This window comes from Heterodontus francisci, chromosome 3, assembly GCF_036365525.1.
Source record: "Heterodontus francisci isolate sHetFra1 chromosome 3, sHetFra1.hap1, whole genome shotgun sequence".
NCBI classification, from domain to species: domain Eukaryota; kingdom Metazoa; phylum Chordata; class Chondrichthyes; order Heterodontiformes; family Heterodontidae; genus Heterodontus; species Heterodontus francisci.
This window is the reverse complement of record NC_090373.1, coordinates 149,037,342-149,053,982: the sequence shown is the minus strand read 5'-3', so window position 1 is coordinate 149,053,982 and position 16,641 is coordinate 149,037,342. Positions and strand designations below refer to the sequence as shown.

The window sequence follows — 16,641 nt, the reverse complement described above, 5'->3', positions numbered from 1 at the left end:
GCAATCTGCATTGTCTGTGAGTATCACTTCCACTAATAAAATCTATAAGCAAAGACTCTGCATCTAGAATTTCAATTTCACAAAGCCAAGAGCTCCAAGCTTGTCCCTCTCGTACTATTAAACAACAGAAGCTTATTGAGGGTGGAAGATGGGAGGCCGAACTGGAGAAATTTGGAGTAACTAAGTCTGGAAGTGACACGAGGCATGAATGAGAGTTTCAGTGTCTGACAGACTAAGGTAGGCATGGAGGCAGGCAAAGCTACAAGACTTTGTGGGAAACAGGGCATGGGGTCAGAAGCTCAGCTTGGGTTGAACAGGGCAGTATGGTTGTAAACAGTCTAGTTCAGCCTGAGACATTGATCAGAGAAAGGGTATTGAGTCGGTAGAGAAGGTACTAAATTTGCGATAGAGGTTGAAGACAATGGCTTCAATCTTTCCAATCTTAATCTGGATGAAACTGCAGGTTGCCAGACAAGCAGTCTGACGGCACTAAGTTAGTGGAGCAGTCAAGGAGGTACACAGTTGGTGTCTGTTATGACCAGGTGAGAAAGGTGTCGAGGGGGCCCTCTCAGCCTTCACCTGGTCTTACCGTAACAGGGTTTAATTTTAAACACAGTGCTTTTAGCTTCCCCTTAGTGAATCCTTGTTCACTGCCTTTCAATTATAAGGCAAAGAAACCAGCACAATCAAGTTTTATTTGGTTTAAAGAAGAAAAGTTAAAATTTATTCAAATTAAACTCTAATTTGGTTGACGCCTACGGATACACGACGCACCCACGCTAGCATGCATATGCGATACGCATATGCAAATAGAGGCAGAAAAGAGCAGAATAAAAATAAAGTGGAAAAGTTTGAGGTAATATCTGAAGAGGTTTTGTTACGGTTCTTCGAGCTCACTGTAGAGTCCTTGATTGTAGGTAGATCTTGCTTTTCGTTGGAGCTCAGTATTCTACTTAAATCTTGTTTGCTGTAGGAGACTTTTCTCTCTTTGGGTTCATGTTTCTTCAGTGGATTCAGAGGTTTGTGAGAAAGAGATGGGAGCAGGCAGGACAGAACCTCTCAGTCCAGGAGCAAACAGTCTTTCGGAGTTCAAACACTCTGTTGCTAGTTCAAAAAAAACCCCTGGAACAGCCAGTTAGTCTTGTGACCAGTTGGTCCAACCAGTCCTGGATTGTATTACCTTAGCAGTCTTCTTACACACAATACCTCGTGATCAAAGTCCATTGTGGGTTGAATGTGTCAGGGAATGGTCCTTTGTCCTTCCAAGCACTGTCTGTTCATATGCAAATGCCTTTTCCAGCCACGGCTGATCTGTTAAACAAGTCCTTTCCTCGCTCCAGCAACAGTTTAAGAGCAATGTTCATGACAAAATTAATGTGCCTCATTCTTGGCAGGTGGGGGCCTAGCATGACAGTGTTCTTAATTTACACGTGGATGCTGATGTCTTGACTGCAGATGATGTTGTCAAGCTGCAGCAAGAAGGAGGGGGGGACCAAGGACAGATTCTTGGGGGACTCTGGTGGTAATGGTGTGAGGAGAACAAGAGAAGCCATTTCTGGAGATTCAACTGACCATGCAGGTCATTTACCTTTATGTTCCCCACATAAGCAAAATATTCTGCACTTTTTGATAATGTAAAACTCTTAGTTGCTTTTTGTTTAAGTTACCTTATTGTCTTTTGGCAGTTTAACCATTCTGGCTTTCAGTATTTAGAGACTTTCGCTGTCCCTGAAAGGCATTCACTCCGGCAGATATGTGGAATTATGTGGAGGCAAGTGAGGAGGAAAAGAACATGGGGTAAACACTGTTGACTTGCATCTCCCTAGCATTGCCCGTCTCTGCCCCTACCTCAGCTCATCTGCTGCTGAAACCCATATCTATGCCTTTCACACATCCAGAATCAACTGTTGTAATGCTCTCCTGGCCAGCCTCCCAAAGTCCACCCTCCATAAAATTAGTTCATCCAAACCTTAGCTGCCCATATCCTATCCCACATAAAGTTCCCCTCATCCATCACCTCCGATCATTGATCTACAATGGGTTCCAGTCCACCAAACTTGTTTTTTTACATTTTTAATCTTTGTTTTAATTCAAATTCTTGCTCTTTTTCAAAATAGTGCCATGGGAACCCTGAGAGGGCAGACAGTTTAACATTTCATCCAAACGTTGGAACCTTCAAGAGTATAGCAGTCCCTCACTACTGCATTGGAGTATCAGCCTAGATTTTGTGCTCAAGTTGAGCGTGGTGACTATCAGGGCGCTGAATGGTGTGAAATAAAATATGTAATGACAACTACAATTCGGTGCTACACTAAATTCAATAATGCTTACTTGTATAACAGGATTACAGCTTGGTCAATTCTCAATAGATTATTCAAATAGAAAATATTTGACTGGTTAAAACCAGCAGGGACTGGTCTATGGCAAGTTCTCATGAATACATCAAGATCAAAGTTGGAATATTACACAAGAAGTTTATGACTTCTCAAAGAAAGACCATCATTAATTGTAGAAAATGCAGAATCTACATTGCGGTGTGCACCAATGTTCCCTCTAAGCTGTGTGCGTGCGCAAATGTACAGCAATCCAGAAGGTACTGCGTAGCCGATCACAAGTTGCCCCTTTTAATAAACTTTGCATGTGTGGTCCCGCAAAAAATTTAAAGGTACCGCAAATTGAAATGAACAGGCCGTGCACAGCAAAAAAAAATTAGAACGGACATTAGCGGGCACCAAAGGCTATTTTAAAATTAAAAGTTGTTTAATTGCATCTTCAATAGATATTGACTCAAGGCAGCTATGAACATTTTCAACATTTTATAATGGAATAGGGTATCATATTAAAACAGGATATGCAGAGTTCTTGCTTCCCCTCTTTTAGCTTAAAAGATTCCAGATCATTCATTGTAGCACATTGACTACGGTTGATTCTTTATAAGCAAGTTAGAATCATTTCGGAGAGAAACAGAGTTAATGTTTCAGTTCAATAACTTTTCATCAAATTCTGAAATGTTATCGACTTGAAATGCTAATTCTGCTTCTTTCTCCACAGATGCTGCTTTGCTTGCTGAGTATTTTCAGCATTTTCAAATTTGATTTCAGATTTCCAGCATCTGCAGTATTTTGCTTTTGTACCAGGTAGTACCTTGTAACAACAATCTTGTAACAACAATTCTTTAATGAAAATTAATTTCTATTGATCTACACAACCCACTTTTCTGCTCCTTTGGGAAATACCTGGCTTTTATGCAGTGCCTTTCATATCCTTAGGATATCCCAAAGCAATTTTCAAGCAGTGGATCAATTGTTTTGCAAACAAACATGGCTGCTGATTTTGCACACAGCAAGATCTGACAAACAGCAAAGGAACGAATGGCCAGAATAATGCTTCTGTAGCGTTGGTTGAGAAAGAAATGATGTCCAGGTCACTGGGAGACCCCATGTTCGAATCTGAATAATGCCATGGAATCTTGTGTCTATCTGAACATGTAGACAACATCTCATTTTAACACCTCAGCCAAAAGATGAGTATAGATTAAGTAACAAATTTAATTACAAAAGCAGTGTTAGTAGATTTGGTTATATTTTTTGCCAATATAAATACAGATCCACTGAATCAGTGTTAACTGTGAACAAGTTTTGCTACTATACCATACAAAAGTGCTTTGGTTTATGGAACATAGGAAGATAAGCCTTCAAAATCATTTTCTTCAGCAACATAGCTTTTTTTAATCTTTTCCATTTAAAATTTTTCAGCAATGGCAATAAAATGTAATTCCTAAAGAACATGAAAAGCACCATAACAATTTACTTACATCATATCTTGCAAAACCTGAGCTATCCTGCAGGTGCCATTTCATAAGCAGTTGAAGGATGTCACTAACCATAGTGAGGCCATCTTTGTGACATCAACTATATGTCATTGAATTTGACATCAAATTGGGTGGGAAAGCAAGATGTTCCAAGGGGAGTGAAATGTTTCAAAATATCTAACGCTTATTAATTGGGCAGATCAATAGTGGACCTGAGAAACAGTGGAGGACTGGACAGATTAAATATAAGAAGGTGCTACAAATGTATATTAGGGCCAAAATAGCTAATTCAAATTAAGCTAGAAAAATAGTACCAGAAGATATTAATTTAAATATGAGAGAAATAATTTCCTATTTCCTCAAACAAAATGAGTGATCTACCATTAAACAAAGTGATACCGGGCTTGGTGGGGGGGGGGGGGGGGGGGAGGGGAGGGGGGCGGGGTGGGTGGAGAAAAGTGTACATGTTGACTAAATGTTCAAAAGAATAAATTAAGACAGGTTAACTGGGAAACATTCCAGAAGGATACCAGAATTGAGGGAAAATTGAGTGTTTTTAAAACTGTAATAATGAAAATTCACAATCAAGACTTTAAGAAAAATAAACATACATCAAAAAGCACTGCCAAATGGATAAATAAGGAAATTAAAATAGGAAGAAGAAAAAGTGTGCAAGGGAAAAAAGAAAAGGTGAATGAGATGGACATAGGATTTTAAAAAAAAACATTTTTATGGTTTTGTAACATTAAAAAATGGAGATGAAGCTGAATTCTGAAAGATTAAGATTGATACTAAAAGTAAAGATAAAATTAAAAGAATATTTCCTTGAAGTTTTCGACAAAGAAAATAACACCAACATAACCTGCTGTCTGATTGTTGTAATACACTCAAACAGCCGAGCATATTTTGAGGTCAGAGTGACAGCTTTAAAAATAAATTTCCTCTTCCAGATGCCATCCCCTAAAGGAAGGAAACTGGAAAGGAATATTTTGGGGTACAAGCTATCATTGGGCATTGGTGAGGTTCTGCAAGGCTTGAGGCAAGGTAATGTGATGCATATTTAAAAAAAACAGCAAATCTGATCAAGGGACCTGCAGCACCATTAAGTTATCACTAATAGTTGAATAATGGAAATAATGGTGGATGATAGAAGTGTATCTTTGTAATAATAACTTCAATCAGAACATCCAACATTAGAAAAGGAAGATCCTGTTTTGACAAACTTCTTTGACTCTTTTTCAGGACACTACTGTTTTCCTCACATAGCTCATCTGGACTTTCGGGCAGTTTTGACAAAGTTACACACTAAAGATTTCTATTAAACTGAAAGCTACAGGAATCCAGGCTAGAAATTAAGATCAGATTATATGTTAACAAGAAGCCAAATAAGAGGAATAATGCCAGAATTTGAATCAAGTGGGGGGGTTGCTGCTGGGAGTGGTGAGTGGGGTCTTACAGTGGTCAGCACTTGGACCTCTGTAACTTCTAACCTACATTAACAACCTAGATATAGATTTTAAACATAAACTTGTCAAATTTGCTGTTGCGACTAAAGTAAGATCAGTAAAGACGATTGAGTAAAACATTTGACAAAATGATTATAAACTATGTAATTCAGTGAACAAATAAAATTTAAAATAAAAAGGAAAATTATTACATGTTGACCGCAAAAATGTGCATTGTAAGTATACAATAAATTAGATTTGATGTACAGAGAGAGTGCTACAAATGGGCCTAGGAATGATGGTCAACTCATCACCTTTAGTATCTGGACAATGTGGAGTAGGAATTTAAAATGCATATAAAACTTTAGGTGCCTAGCAATTGTGATGGTCTTTACAATGCACTGATCAGTAACACTTGTGAATATTCTGTTTGTTTTAGATCTGCAGGCTAGGGAAAACACTCAAATGGGTGTTTGAGCAACAAGAGTGATTCCAAGTATAAAAGGGAGCATTGTTGAAATACACAAAATATTAAAATGGTACAGAAAGGGCAATCCTTCTACACTAACTCAAATTAAACTGTAAATATAGATATCAGAAGATATCAATTTAAATTATAAGAGAAATAGCTTTAAAACAGACTAGGGAGAAATGATTTTATTCAGAGTAATAAATCTTTGGAACAAACTGCTTAGTACGAAAAACAAAAACATTAGAGACATTCAAAATGTGGTTGGATGCTATCATAGCAGAGTTAGGGTGCTGGAGTGATGAGCCAAATGTCCTTTTCTTATCTGTCTTATTTTTGTGTAGTTACGTAAAATTAAAAGGTCAAAGAATCTATAAATCAATGAAGGCTTTGCAGAATACTAACTGATAAAAATAGTAATCATGTTACAAAATGTTTGAAAATGGATTTTCCCCTAAATTTCCCAAACCCCCTCCAAATTGAAGTTATCTAAGATTTTAGCATTAAATGACAATGAGATATACCTTCATTTTTTGAAATTGTTGTTCCATCACTCTTAAACTCTTCTTTGCTTCTTCATCTTTACCTTCTAGGTCAGTTTCTAGTTTCTTTATTCTTTTTTCTAGAAAAGCTCTTGAATGGAGTTTACCTACAGTTTCAGAATCCGCTTCAGGTACAGAGGCAGCTGCATATATAAGAGCAGGCAAGGAATTTGGATATCGCCTTCGAATTATTTCTTCCATTTCTTTTACCTGTCAGAATTAGAATAAAAAATAAGATGGTTTTGTACTTACACATGTTGTCATCATCATACAATGAACTAAGAATGACATTTTTGGTGTTTGGTTATATTTCATTAATTATTACCTCAGTATTAATAGGTTATTATTGTTTTTTTTATTCGTTTGTGGGATGTGGGCATCTCTGGCTAGGCCAGCATTTATTGCCCATCCCTAATTGTCCTTGATAGGAGTGGTTTCCTAGGCCATTTCAGAAGGCATTTTAAGAGTCAACCACATTGCTGTGGGTCTGGAGTCAAATGTAGGCCAGACCAGTTAAGGACGGCACATTTCCTTCCCTAAAGGACATTAGTGAACCAGATGGGTTTTTACAACAATCGACAATGGTTTCATAGCCACTATTAGACTAGCTTTTTAATTCCAGATTTATTAACTGAATTCAAATGTCACTATCTGCTGTGGTGGTATTCAAACCCATGTCCCCAGAGCATTAGCCTGGGCTCTGGATTACTAGTCCAGTGACATTACCACTATGCGACCGCCTCCCTGTGACAATGGTATTACAACAGAGGTAATCAAACTGCCTCTACAGTTTTTAAAAATTCATTCACGGAATGTGAGTATTGCTAGCACGACCAGCATTTATTGCCAATCTCCAATTGCCCTCACGAAGATGACAGTGAGCCACTGCAGTCCATGGGGTACAGGTTTACCCGCAGTGCAGTTAGGGACCATGTTCCAGGATTTTGACCTAGTGACAGTGAAGGAATGACGATATATTTCCAAGTCAGGATGGTGAGTGACTTGGAGGGGAATATGCAGGTGGTGGTGTTCCCATGTGCCTGCTGCCCATGTTCTTCTAGCTGGGAGAGGTCGTAGGTTCAGAAGGTACTGTCAAAGGAGTCTTGGTGAATTGCTGCAGTGCATCTTGTAGATGCTACATACTGCTACCACTGTGTGTCGGTGGTGGAGGGAATGAATGTTTAAGGTGATGGATGGGGTGCCATTCAAGCGGGCTGCTTTGTCCTGAATAATGAGCTTCTTAAGTGTGCACTGGGCCCCAGTGAGAACTGCAAGACTTAACTGCAATCAAAGGCTTTGCATTGAATCCCAAAATGAGTAACTGAACTCCATATTGCTTCAAACCGCTCCTCTTTAATTCATTCTCCTCCTCTGTCTCTATTTGCATGTGTGTTTATTGCGTATGCATGCTAGCACAGTCGCGCCGCATATTTTTAGTAGTTTAACTGAATTAGAGTTTTAAGGCTAATAAACTTACACCTTTCTTGTTTAAATCTAAGAAAACCTGTCTGGTTGATCTCTTTGCCATTACAATTCGTGAGCAGTGAGCAAGGGTTCACTGAGGGGAAGCTAAAAACACGGTGTTTTAAAAAATTAAACCCCATTACGACCAAACCAGGAATAGGCTGAGAGGGAAGCCCTGGACCCCGTCCTCACCTGGTCGTAACAGTAGTAACCTGGATGAGATTCCAAGGAAGCAAACATAGAAATAGCCCTTTGTGTCCCAGACCTTTTAAACTGCAACACGGTAGCACAGTAGGACGCACTCATAGAATTGTAGAATGGTTACAGCATAGAAGGCGGCCAGTCAGCCCATCATATACATGCTGGCTCTCTTCTCCCCCGACCTTTCCTTGTAGCCCTGCAAATCTTTTCTGCTCAGGTGCTTATCCAATTCCCTTTTGACAGCCATGATTGAATCTACCTCTGCCACACTTTCAGGCAGAGAATTCCAGATCCTAACCACTCGATGCGTAAAAAGGTGCTCTCTCATGTCGCCTTTGGTTCTTTTGCCAAACACCTTAAATTAGTGTCCTCTGGTTCCAAGGACGGGAGCAGTTTCTCCTTATCGACTCTGTCTAGACCCCTCCTCATTTTGAACACCTCTATCAAAGCTCCTCTCAACCTTCTCTTCTAAAAGGAGAACAGCCCCAGCTTCTCCAATCTGTCCACAGAACTGAAGTCCCTCATCCCTGGAACCATTCTCATAAACCTTTGCTGCACCTTCTCTAAAGCCTTCACATCCTTCTGAAAGTGTGGTGCCCAGAAATGGACACAATACTCCAGTTGGGGTCAAACCTGTGTTTTATAAAGGGTCATCATAACTTCGTTGTTTTTGTACTCTATGCCTCTATTTATAAAGCTCAGGATTCTGCATGCCTTTTTTTAAACCACTTTCTCAACCTGCCCTGCCACCTTAAATAATTTGTGCACATGGACCCCCAGGACTCTCCTGCACCTCTTTTGTTTACTGGGATGTGAGCATTGCTGGCAAAGTCAGCATTATTGCCCATCCCGAATTGCCCTCGAGAAGGTGATGATAAACCACCTTCCAGAACTGCTACAATTCATGAGGTGTAGCAAGGGAGTTCCAGGACTTTGACCCAGCCACAGTGAAGGAGCAGTGATATAGTTCCAAGTTAGGATGGTGTGTGACTTGGAGGGGAACTTGCAGGTGGTGGTGTTCCCATGCATTGACTGCCCTTGTTCTTCAAGGTGGTAGAGGTCAGGGGTTTGGAAAGTGCTGTCGAAGGAACCTTGGTGAGTTGCTGCAGTGCATCTCGTAGATGGAACACCCAACTGCCACCGTATGCTGGTGGTGGAAAGGTTGCCAATCAAGTGGGTGGCTTTGTCCTGGATGGTGTCAAGCTTCTGGAGCATTGTTGGAGCTGCACTCATTCAGACAAGTAGAGAGTATTCCATCACACTCTTGACGTGCCTTGTAGATGATGGACAGCCTTTGGGTAGTCAGGAGACGAGTTACTTGCTGCAGATTTCCCAGCCCCTGACCTGTTCTTGTAGCCACAGTCTTTACATAGATGGTCCAGTTAGGTTTCTGGTCAATGATAACCTCCAGGATGTTGATAGTGGGGGGTGGGAATGGTAATGTCAAGGGAACATGGTTAGATTCTCTCTTAGAGTCATAGAGTTATACAGCACAGAAACAGGCCCTTCGGCCCATTGTGTCTGTGCTGGCCATCCAGCACTCAACTATTCTAATCCCATATTCCTGCACTTGGCCCGTAGCCTTGTATGCTATAGCGTTTTAAGTGCTCATCTAAATACTTCTTAAATGTTGTGAGGGTTCCTGCCTCTACCAACTCTTCAGGCAGTGCGTTCCAGATTCCAATCACTTGTTGGGTGAATTTTTTTTTCCCTCAAATCCCCTCTATACCTCCTACCCCTTACCCTAAATCTATGCCCCCTGGTTATTGACCCCTCCGCTAAGAGAAAAAGTTTCTTCCTATCTAACCTATCAATGCCCCTCATAATCTTGTACACTTCAAATCGTGTCTCCACTCAGCCTTCTCTGCTCCAAATAAAACAACCCTAGCCTTATCAGTCTCTCTTCATAGCTGAAATGCTCCAGCCCAGGCAACATCCTAGTGAATCTCCTCTGCACCCTCTCCAATGCAAACACATCCTTCCTATAGTGTGATGCCCAGAATTGTACACAGTACTCCAGCTGTGGCCTAACTAGCGTTTTATACAGCTACATCATAATCTCCCTGCTCTTACATTCTACGCCTCGGCTAATAAAGGCAAGTATCCCATATGCCTTCCTAACCACCTTATCTACCTGTGCTGCTGCCTTCAGTGATCTATGGAAAGGTACACCAAGGTCCCTCTGACCTTCTGTACTCCCTAGGGTCCTACCATCCGTTGTATATTCCCTTGTCATGTTAGTCCTCCCAAAATGCATTACCTCACACTTCTCAGGATTAAATTCCATTTGCCACTGCTCCGCCCATCTATATCTCCCTGCAATCTAAGGATTTTCTCCTCACTATTTACGACACCACCAATTTTGGTGTCATCTGCGAACTTACTGATCATACTCCTATATTCATGTCTAAATCATTAATGTACACTACAAACAGCAAGGGTCCCAGCACCAATCCCTGTGGTACACCACTGGTCACAGGCTTCCAATCGCAAAAACAGCCCTCGACCATCACCCTCTGTCTCCTGCCACTTAGCCAATTTTGGATCCAATTTGCCAAATTTCCCTGGATCCCATGGGCTATTACCTTCTTAACCAATCTCCCATGCGAGACCTTATCAAAAGCCTTACTGAAATCCATGTATACTACATCTACTACTTTACCCTCATCTACAGATCTAGTCACCGACTCGAAAAATTCAATCAAGTTAGTTAGACACGATCTCCCCCTGACAAAAGCCATGTTGACTATCCTTGATTAATCCCTGCCTCTCCAAGTGGAGATTAATCCTGTCCCTCAGAATTTTTTCCAATAGTTTCCCAAACCACTGATGTTAGACTCACCGGCCTGTAATTACCCGGTTTATCTCTGCTACACTTCTTCAATAATGGTACCACATTCGCTGTCCCCCAGTCCTCTGGTACCTCTCCTGTGGCCAGAGAGGATTTGAAAATTTGTGTCAAAGCCCCTGCTATCTCCTCCCTTGCCTCACATAACAGCCTGGGATACATTTCATCTGGGCCTGAGGATTTATCCACTTTTAAGCCCGGTAAAACAGCTAATACATCCTCCCTTTCAATGCTAATATATTCAAGTATATCACAATCCCCCTCCCTGATCTGTACACCTACATCGTCCTTCTCCATAGTGAACACCAATGAAAAATAATCATTTAAAACCTCGCCTCCTTTTGGAGATGGTCATTACCTGGCACTTGTAAGGCACCAATGTTACTTGCCACTCATGAGCCCAAACCTGAATGCTGTACAGATCTTGCTGCATGCGGGCATGGACTGCTTCAGTATCTGAGGAGTTGCAAAAGGTACTGAAAACTATGCAATCTTCAGCAAACATCACCACTTCTGACCTTATGATGTGTTTAAGATTATTGATGAAGCAGCTGAAGATGGTTGGGCCTAGGACACTACCCTGAGGAACTCCTGCAGTGATGTCCTGGAGCTGAGATGATTGACCTCCAACAACCACAACCATCTTCCATTGTGCTAGGCATAGCCCCAACCAGTGGAGAGAGTTTTCACCTGATTCCCAATGACTTCAATTTTGCGGGGACTCCTTGATGCCATACTTGGTCAAATACTGTCTTGATGTCAAGAATGATAGAATTGTAACCTTTGTTTTATATTGCCTCTCCTGGTTCTTCTACCAAAAGGTATCACTTCACCCTTCTCTGCATTAAATTTTATCTGCCATGTGTACAACCATTCCACCAGCCTGTCTACGTCCTTCCGAAAGCTATCACTATCTTCTTCACAGATCACAACATATCCAAATTTTGTCTCATCACCAAATTCTGCAATTGTGCCCTGCACACCCAAGTCTAGGTCATTAACACAGGTCAAGAAAAGCAGTGGCACATATAGAGACCCCTGGGGAACCCCACTGTATACCTTCCTGAAGTCCAAAAGCTAACCTTTCAGCACTGCTCTTTGTTTCCTGTCACTCAGTCAACTTCATGCTGCCACTGACCCTTTTATTCCATTGGCTTCAACTTTACTGACAAGCCTATTATGTGGCACTTTATTAAATGTCTTTTGGAAGTCCATGTATACCACATCTACTATATTACCCTCATCAACCCTCTCAGTTACCTCAACAAAAACCTCAATCAAGTTAGTTAAACAAGATTTGCCTTTAAGAAGTCCGTGCTGGCTTTGCTTAATTGATCCACACTTGTCCAAGTGACTACTAATTTTGTCCCGAATTATAATTTCTAAAAGCTTTTCCATCACTGAGGTTAAACCGACTGTAGTTTCTGGGTTTATCCTTACACCCTTTTTTGAACAAGGGTGTAACACTTGCAATTCTCCAGTCCTCTGGCACCACCCATGCTTTTAAGGAGGATTGGAAGATTATGGCCGGAGCCTCCGCAATTTTCCTTAGCATCCTCGGATACATGACATCGGTCCTGGTGAATAATCAACTTTAAATACAGCCAGTTGTTCAAACACCTCCCCTTTATCAATTTTTAGCCCATGCAGTATTTCAACTACCTCCTCTTTCACAACGACTTTGGCAGCATTTTCTTTCTTGGTAAAGACAGATGCAAAGTACTCATCTCGTATCTCATGCATGCCCTCTGCCTCTATGCGTAAATCCTCTTTTTAGTCCCTAATTGGTCCTATTCTTCCTTTTATCACGATTTTACTATTTATATGTCTATAGAAGATTTTTGGAGACCCTTTATGTTCGCTGCCAGTCTCTTCTCATACTCTCTCTCTCTGCTTTTATTTCTTTTGTCACTTTCCCGCTGAACTTTCTATATTTAGCCTAGTTCTCATTTGTATGGTTGAATTTTATGCTGTTCCCTGCGGTGGGTTTGGAAGCGTGGAGAGCATAACATTGGTTGGAATGGTAGCCGGAGGGGGACCTCCCCCCATCATTCGCCTCCGCCATAATTTAGTCTGGGACAGGAAGGTCTGTGAATGGCCTTCCTGCCCCGCCGCCAATTGAGGCCCTTAACTGGTAATTAATCCCTAATTAAGATCCTCTTCCCACTGCTGTCGCAATTTGCCGTCTGGCAGGCGACCCTGTTGCCGCACGGGAAGCACGGCACAAAAAACCATGCAGGCTGCTTTCCAGCTGTGGGGTGGAGGTCCCTCGTTCAAAGGCACTTAGTGCTTGAAAGAGGGACCCAGGAATTGGGTTGCCCTTGCTGCCGACCCCCAACCCTCAAGACCCACCCCCCCCTGCCCTGAACTACCTTAAGTCTGGTCACTGGAGCTACAGCAGCAACCACTACCTCCGCGGTGGCACTGCAGATCCCGGCCTCTGATTGGCCAGCGAGGTTGGGACTTCCAGTAACGGGGTCCTAAATCCTATGAAAGGTCCGCCGCTGTCCAATTAAGTACCTGACTGACACTAAATTCAGCGGGACTTCTGTACAAGACGCGGCACGGGGATCTCGGCGTCGGTTTTCCCTGACATCGAGATCCCCGCCGCCAGCATAAAATTCCACCTGTATTATCAACCTGGTGTCAGTCATACGCACCCTTTTTCTTTTTATCTTACTCTCTATCTCTTTTACCATCCAGGGAGCTCTGGCTTTTGTTGCCATACCTTTCCCCCTCATGAGAATGTACCTCAGCTGTAGCGGTACCCTCATCTCTTTAAAGGCAGCCCATTGTTCCTTTATAGTTTTGCCTGGCAATCTTGGATTCCAATTTACATGAGACACAATTGTTCTCAACACACTGAAAATGTCCATCTTCCAATTAAGTATTTTTACTCTAGTTTGCTCCAATAGATAGCTATCCTAAACCTTGGTACGATGATCACTGTTCCTTAAATTTTTTCCAACCAACACTTGATCCAATTGACCCACCTCATTCCCCAGAAGAAGATCCAAGAATGTTTCCTTCCTCGTTGAGCCAGAAACATACTGATCCAGACAATTCTCCTGAAACCACTTCAGAAACTCTTGCCTGTCTCTGGCCTTCACATTTTTACTATCCCAGCTTATATTCAGATAACTAAAATCCTCCACCATCACTACACTATATTTCTTGCAAATTTGCTCCTCTATGTCTGTCCCACTATTTGGTGGCCTATAGAATACACCGATTAGTGTCATGGCTCCTCTACTATTTCCTTAATTCTAACCAAATAGATTCTGTCCTTGACCACTTCAGAACACCATCTCTCTCTCCAACATAGTCATATTCTCCTTAATCAATACTGCCATCTCTTCTCCTTTCTTTCCTTCCCTATCTTTCCTGAACACTTTGTATCCAGGAATACTTAGTGCACAGTCCTGCCCTTTTCCAAGCCAGGTCTCCGTTATCACCACAACATCATATCCTTATGTGGTCATCTGCGTCTTCAGCACACTAACCTTATTTACCACATTTAGTGCATTTACATAAATTTGTTGTAAATCTAGTTTGGAACTTATTGCATTCCCACTTAATCTGACCCCACTTAATACCCTACTATTTCTTACTCTATTATCTGTCTCCCCCGATTCTTCATGCAGCTCCTTTCTCCTTAACAATGCTACATTCTGGTGGCCGTCGCCCTGCCAAGTTAGTTTAAACCCCCCTCAACAGCACTAGCAGAGTGCCCCAGTAGGATATTGGTCCTGTTTAGGTGAAATGTGCCTGGCTGCACATGTCCCACTTCCTCCAAAACCAGTCCCAATGTCCCAGGAATCTAAAGCCTATCCTCCTGAAACATTTCTCCAGCCATACATTCATCTGTTCTACCCTCTTGTTTCTATAGTCACCAGCCTGTCACCCCAGGAGTAATCTGGAGATTACTACTTTTGAAGTCCAGCCTGCTACTCAGTTTCCGAGTTCCCTAAAATCTGCCTGTAGAACCTCATCCCTCTTTGTAGCCATGTCGTTGATACCAGCATGGCCCACGACCTCAGGGCCTCCTCCTCCCTGCACCCCCCAACTCAGAGTGCTCTGCAGCCAGTGACATCCTTAACCCTGACACTAGTGAAACAACTTACCATCCTGGATTCACGTCTGTAGCTGCAGAAGCGAATGTTTGTCTCCATAACTACAGAATCTCCTATTGTTATTGCTTTCCCAATCTTCCTCCTGCCCCCTGTACTCACTGTCTTTTACCGCTCCGCTCACAGCCTCGCCCTCCCTGACCGCCACACCCATATTCTCGCCCTCTCTGTTAAAATGTGTTATATAAATGCAGTTGTTATTGTTATATTTTGGAAAATACCTGAGGAAGAATTATGTGAATTAGATGATTCACAAAGTTGTTTGCTCTGACCTTGGCTGAACAAGAACTAAAATAGTGATTTGGGAGAAGACTTCAATTTATATCTGTTAGGTAGGCTCTAAAAGGTAGAAAGATTTTCCTCTCTTGACCTCAGTACTTCCAAAAGTGTTTTACAGCAATTAAGTAGTTTTGAAGTATTCTAATGTGGGAAACGTGGCAGCCAATTTGCGCTCAGCAAGCAGCAATGCGATAATGCTCAGATAATCCATTTTAGTGATGTTGGTTGAGGGATAAATATTGGCCAGGGCACTGGGGAGAACTGCTGCTAGTCTTTGAAATATTGACAATGGCTCTTATACATTCCTGAGAGGACAGACAGGGCCTTGGTTAAACATCTCATTCAAAAGATGGCACCTCCGAGAGTGCAGCTCTCCCACAGTATGGCATTGAAGTGGCAACCCAGATTTTGTGCTCAGGTCTTTGGACTTGAACTCACAACCTTCTGGCTCAGGGCCATAGATATTAATCAAAACTATCGTCAGACACCTATACCTGAGCTTTCTATATATAAACACCCACTGTAGTGACATAATCAGGTAGCCAGCAGTTGAAAATGAGGGACAGTTTAATTTTCCTCTGAATTGACTTTTATTTTACTGTTGCAAATTTACTTTCCCATCTGATCTTGCACCATTTAGTCCTCGCTGCATCCCAGTTTTCCAAAGGGAATTATCCTTCATCTTTGCCTTTTGGAAGAGCAGCAGAGGATTGCTATGCAGATCAGGCAGTACCAGAAGTACATGGCATCCACCATGTTCTTGTTTTATTATTCGTTTCATGGGATGTGCGCGTCGCTGGCTAGACCAGCATTTATTGCCCATCTCTAACTGCCCTCGAGAAGGTGGTGGTGAACTGCCTTCTTGAACCGCTGCAGTCCTTGGGGTGAAGGGACACCCACAGTGCTATTAGGAAGGGAGTTCCAGGATTTTGACCCAGCGACAGTGAAGGAACAGCGACATAGTTCCAAGTGAGGATGGTGTGTGACTTGGAGGGAAACTTACAGGTGGTGGTGTTCCCATGCACCTGCTGCCCTTTTTCTTCTAGATGGTAGAGGTCGTGGGTTTGGAAGGGGCTGTTGAAGGAACCTCGTTGAGTTGCTGCAGTGGATCTTGTAGATGGTACACATTGCTGCCACTGTGTGTCGGTGGTGGAAGGAGTGAATGTTGAAGGAGGTGGATGGGGTGCCAATCAAGCGGCTGCTTTGCCCTGGATTGTGTCGAGCTCCTTGAGTGTTGCTGGACACTCTCGGCAAGTGGAGAGTATTCCATCACACTCCTGACTTGTGCCTTGTAGATGGTGGACAGCTTTGAGAAGTCAGGTGGTGAGTTACTCGCCACAGAATTCCCAGCCTCTGACCTGCTCTTGTAGCCACAGTATTCATGTGGCTGGTCCAGTTCAGTTTCTGGTCAATGGTAACCCTCAGGATGTTGATAGTGAGGGATCCAGCGAT

The 16,641-nt window shown here is 42.2% G+C and overlaps 1 protein-coding gene across 1 annotated transcript in view; it reads right to left on the bottom strand.

The window, feature by feature from the left end:
* The window catches only part of cep162 (centrosomal protein 162), a 196,931-nt gene that overhangs the window by 34,971 nt on the left and 145,319 nt on the right, over positions 1–16,641 (bottom strand). The window contains exon 22 of the mRNA XM_068026864.1: positions 6,250–6,477. Coding sequence (XP_067882965.1) covers positions 6,250–6,477 — 228 coding nt within the window. The remainder of the gene's footprint in view (positions 1–6,249; positions 6,478–16,641) is intronic.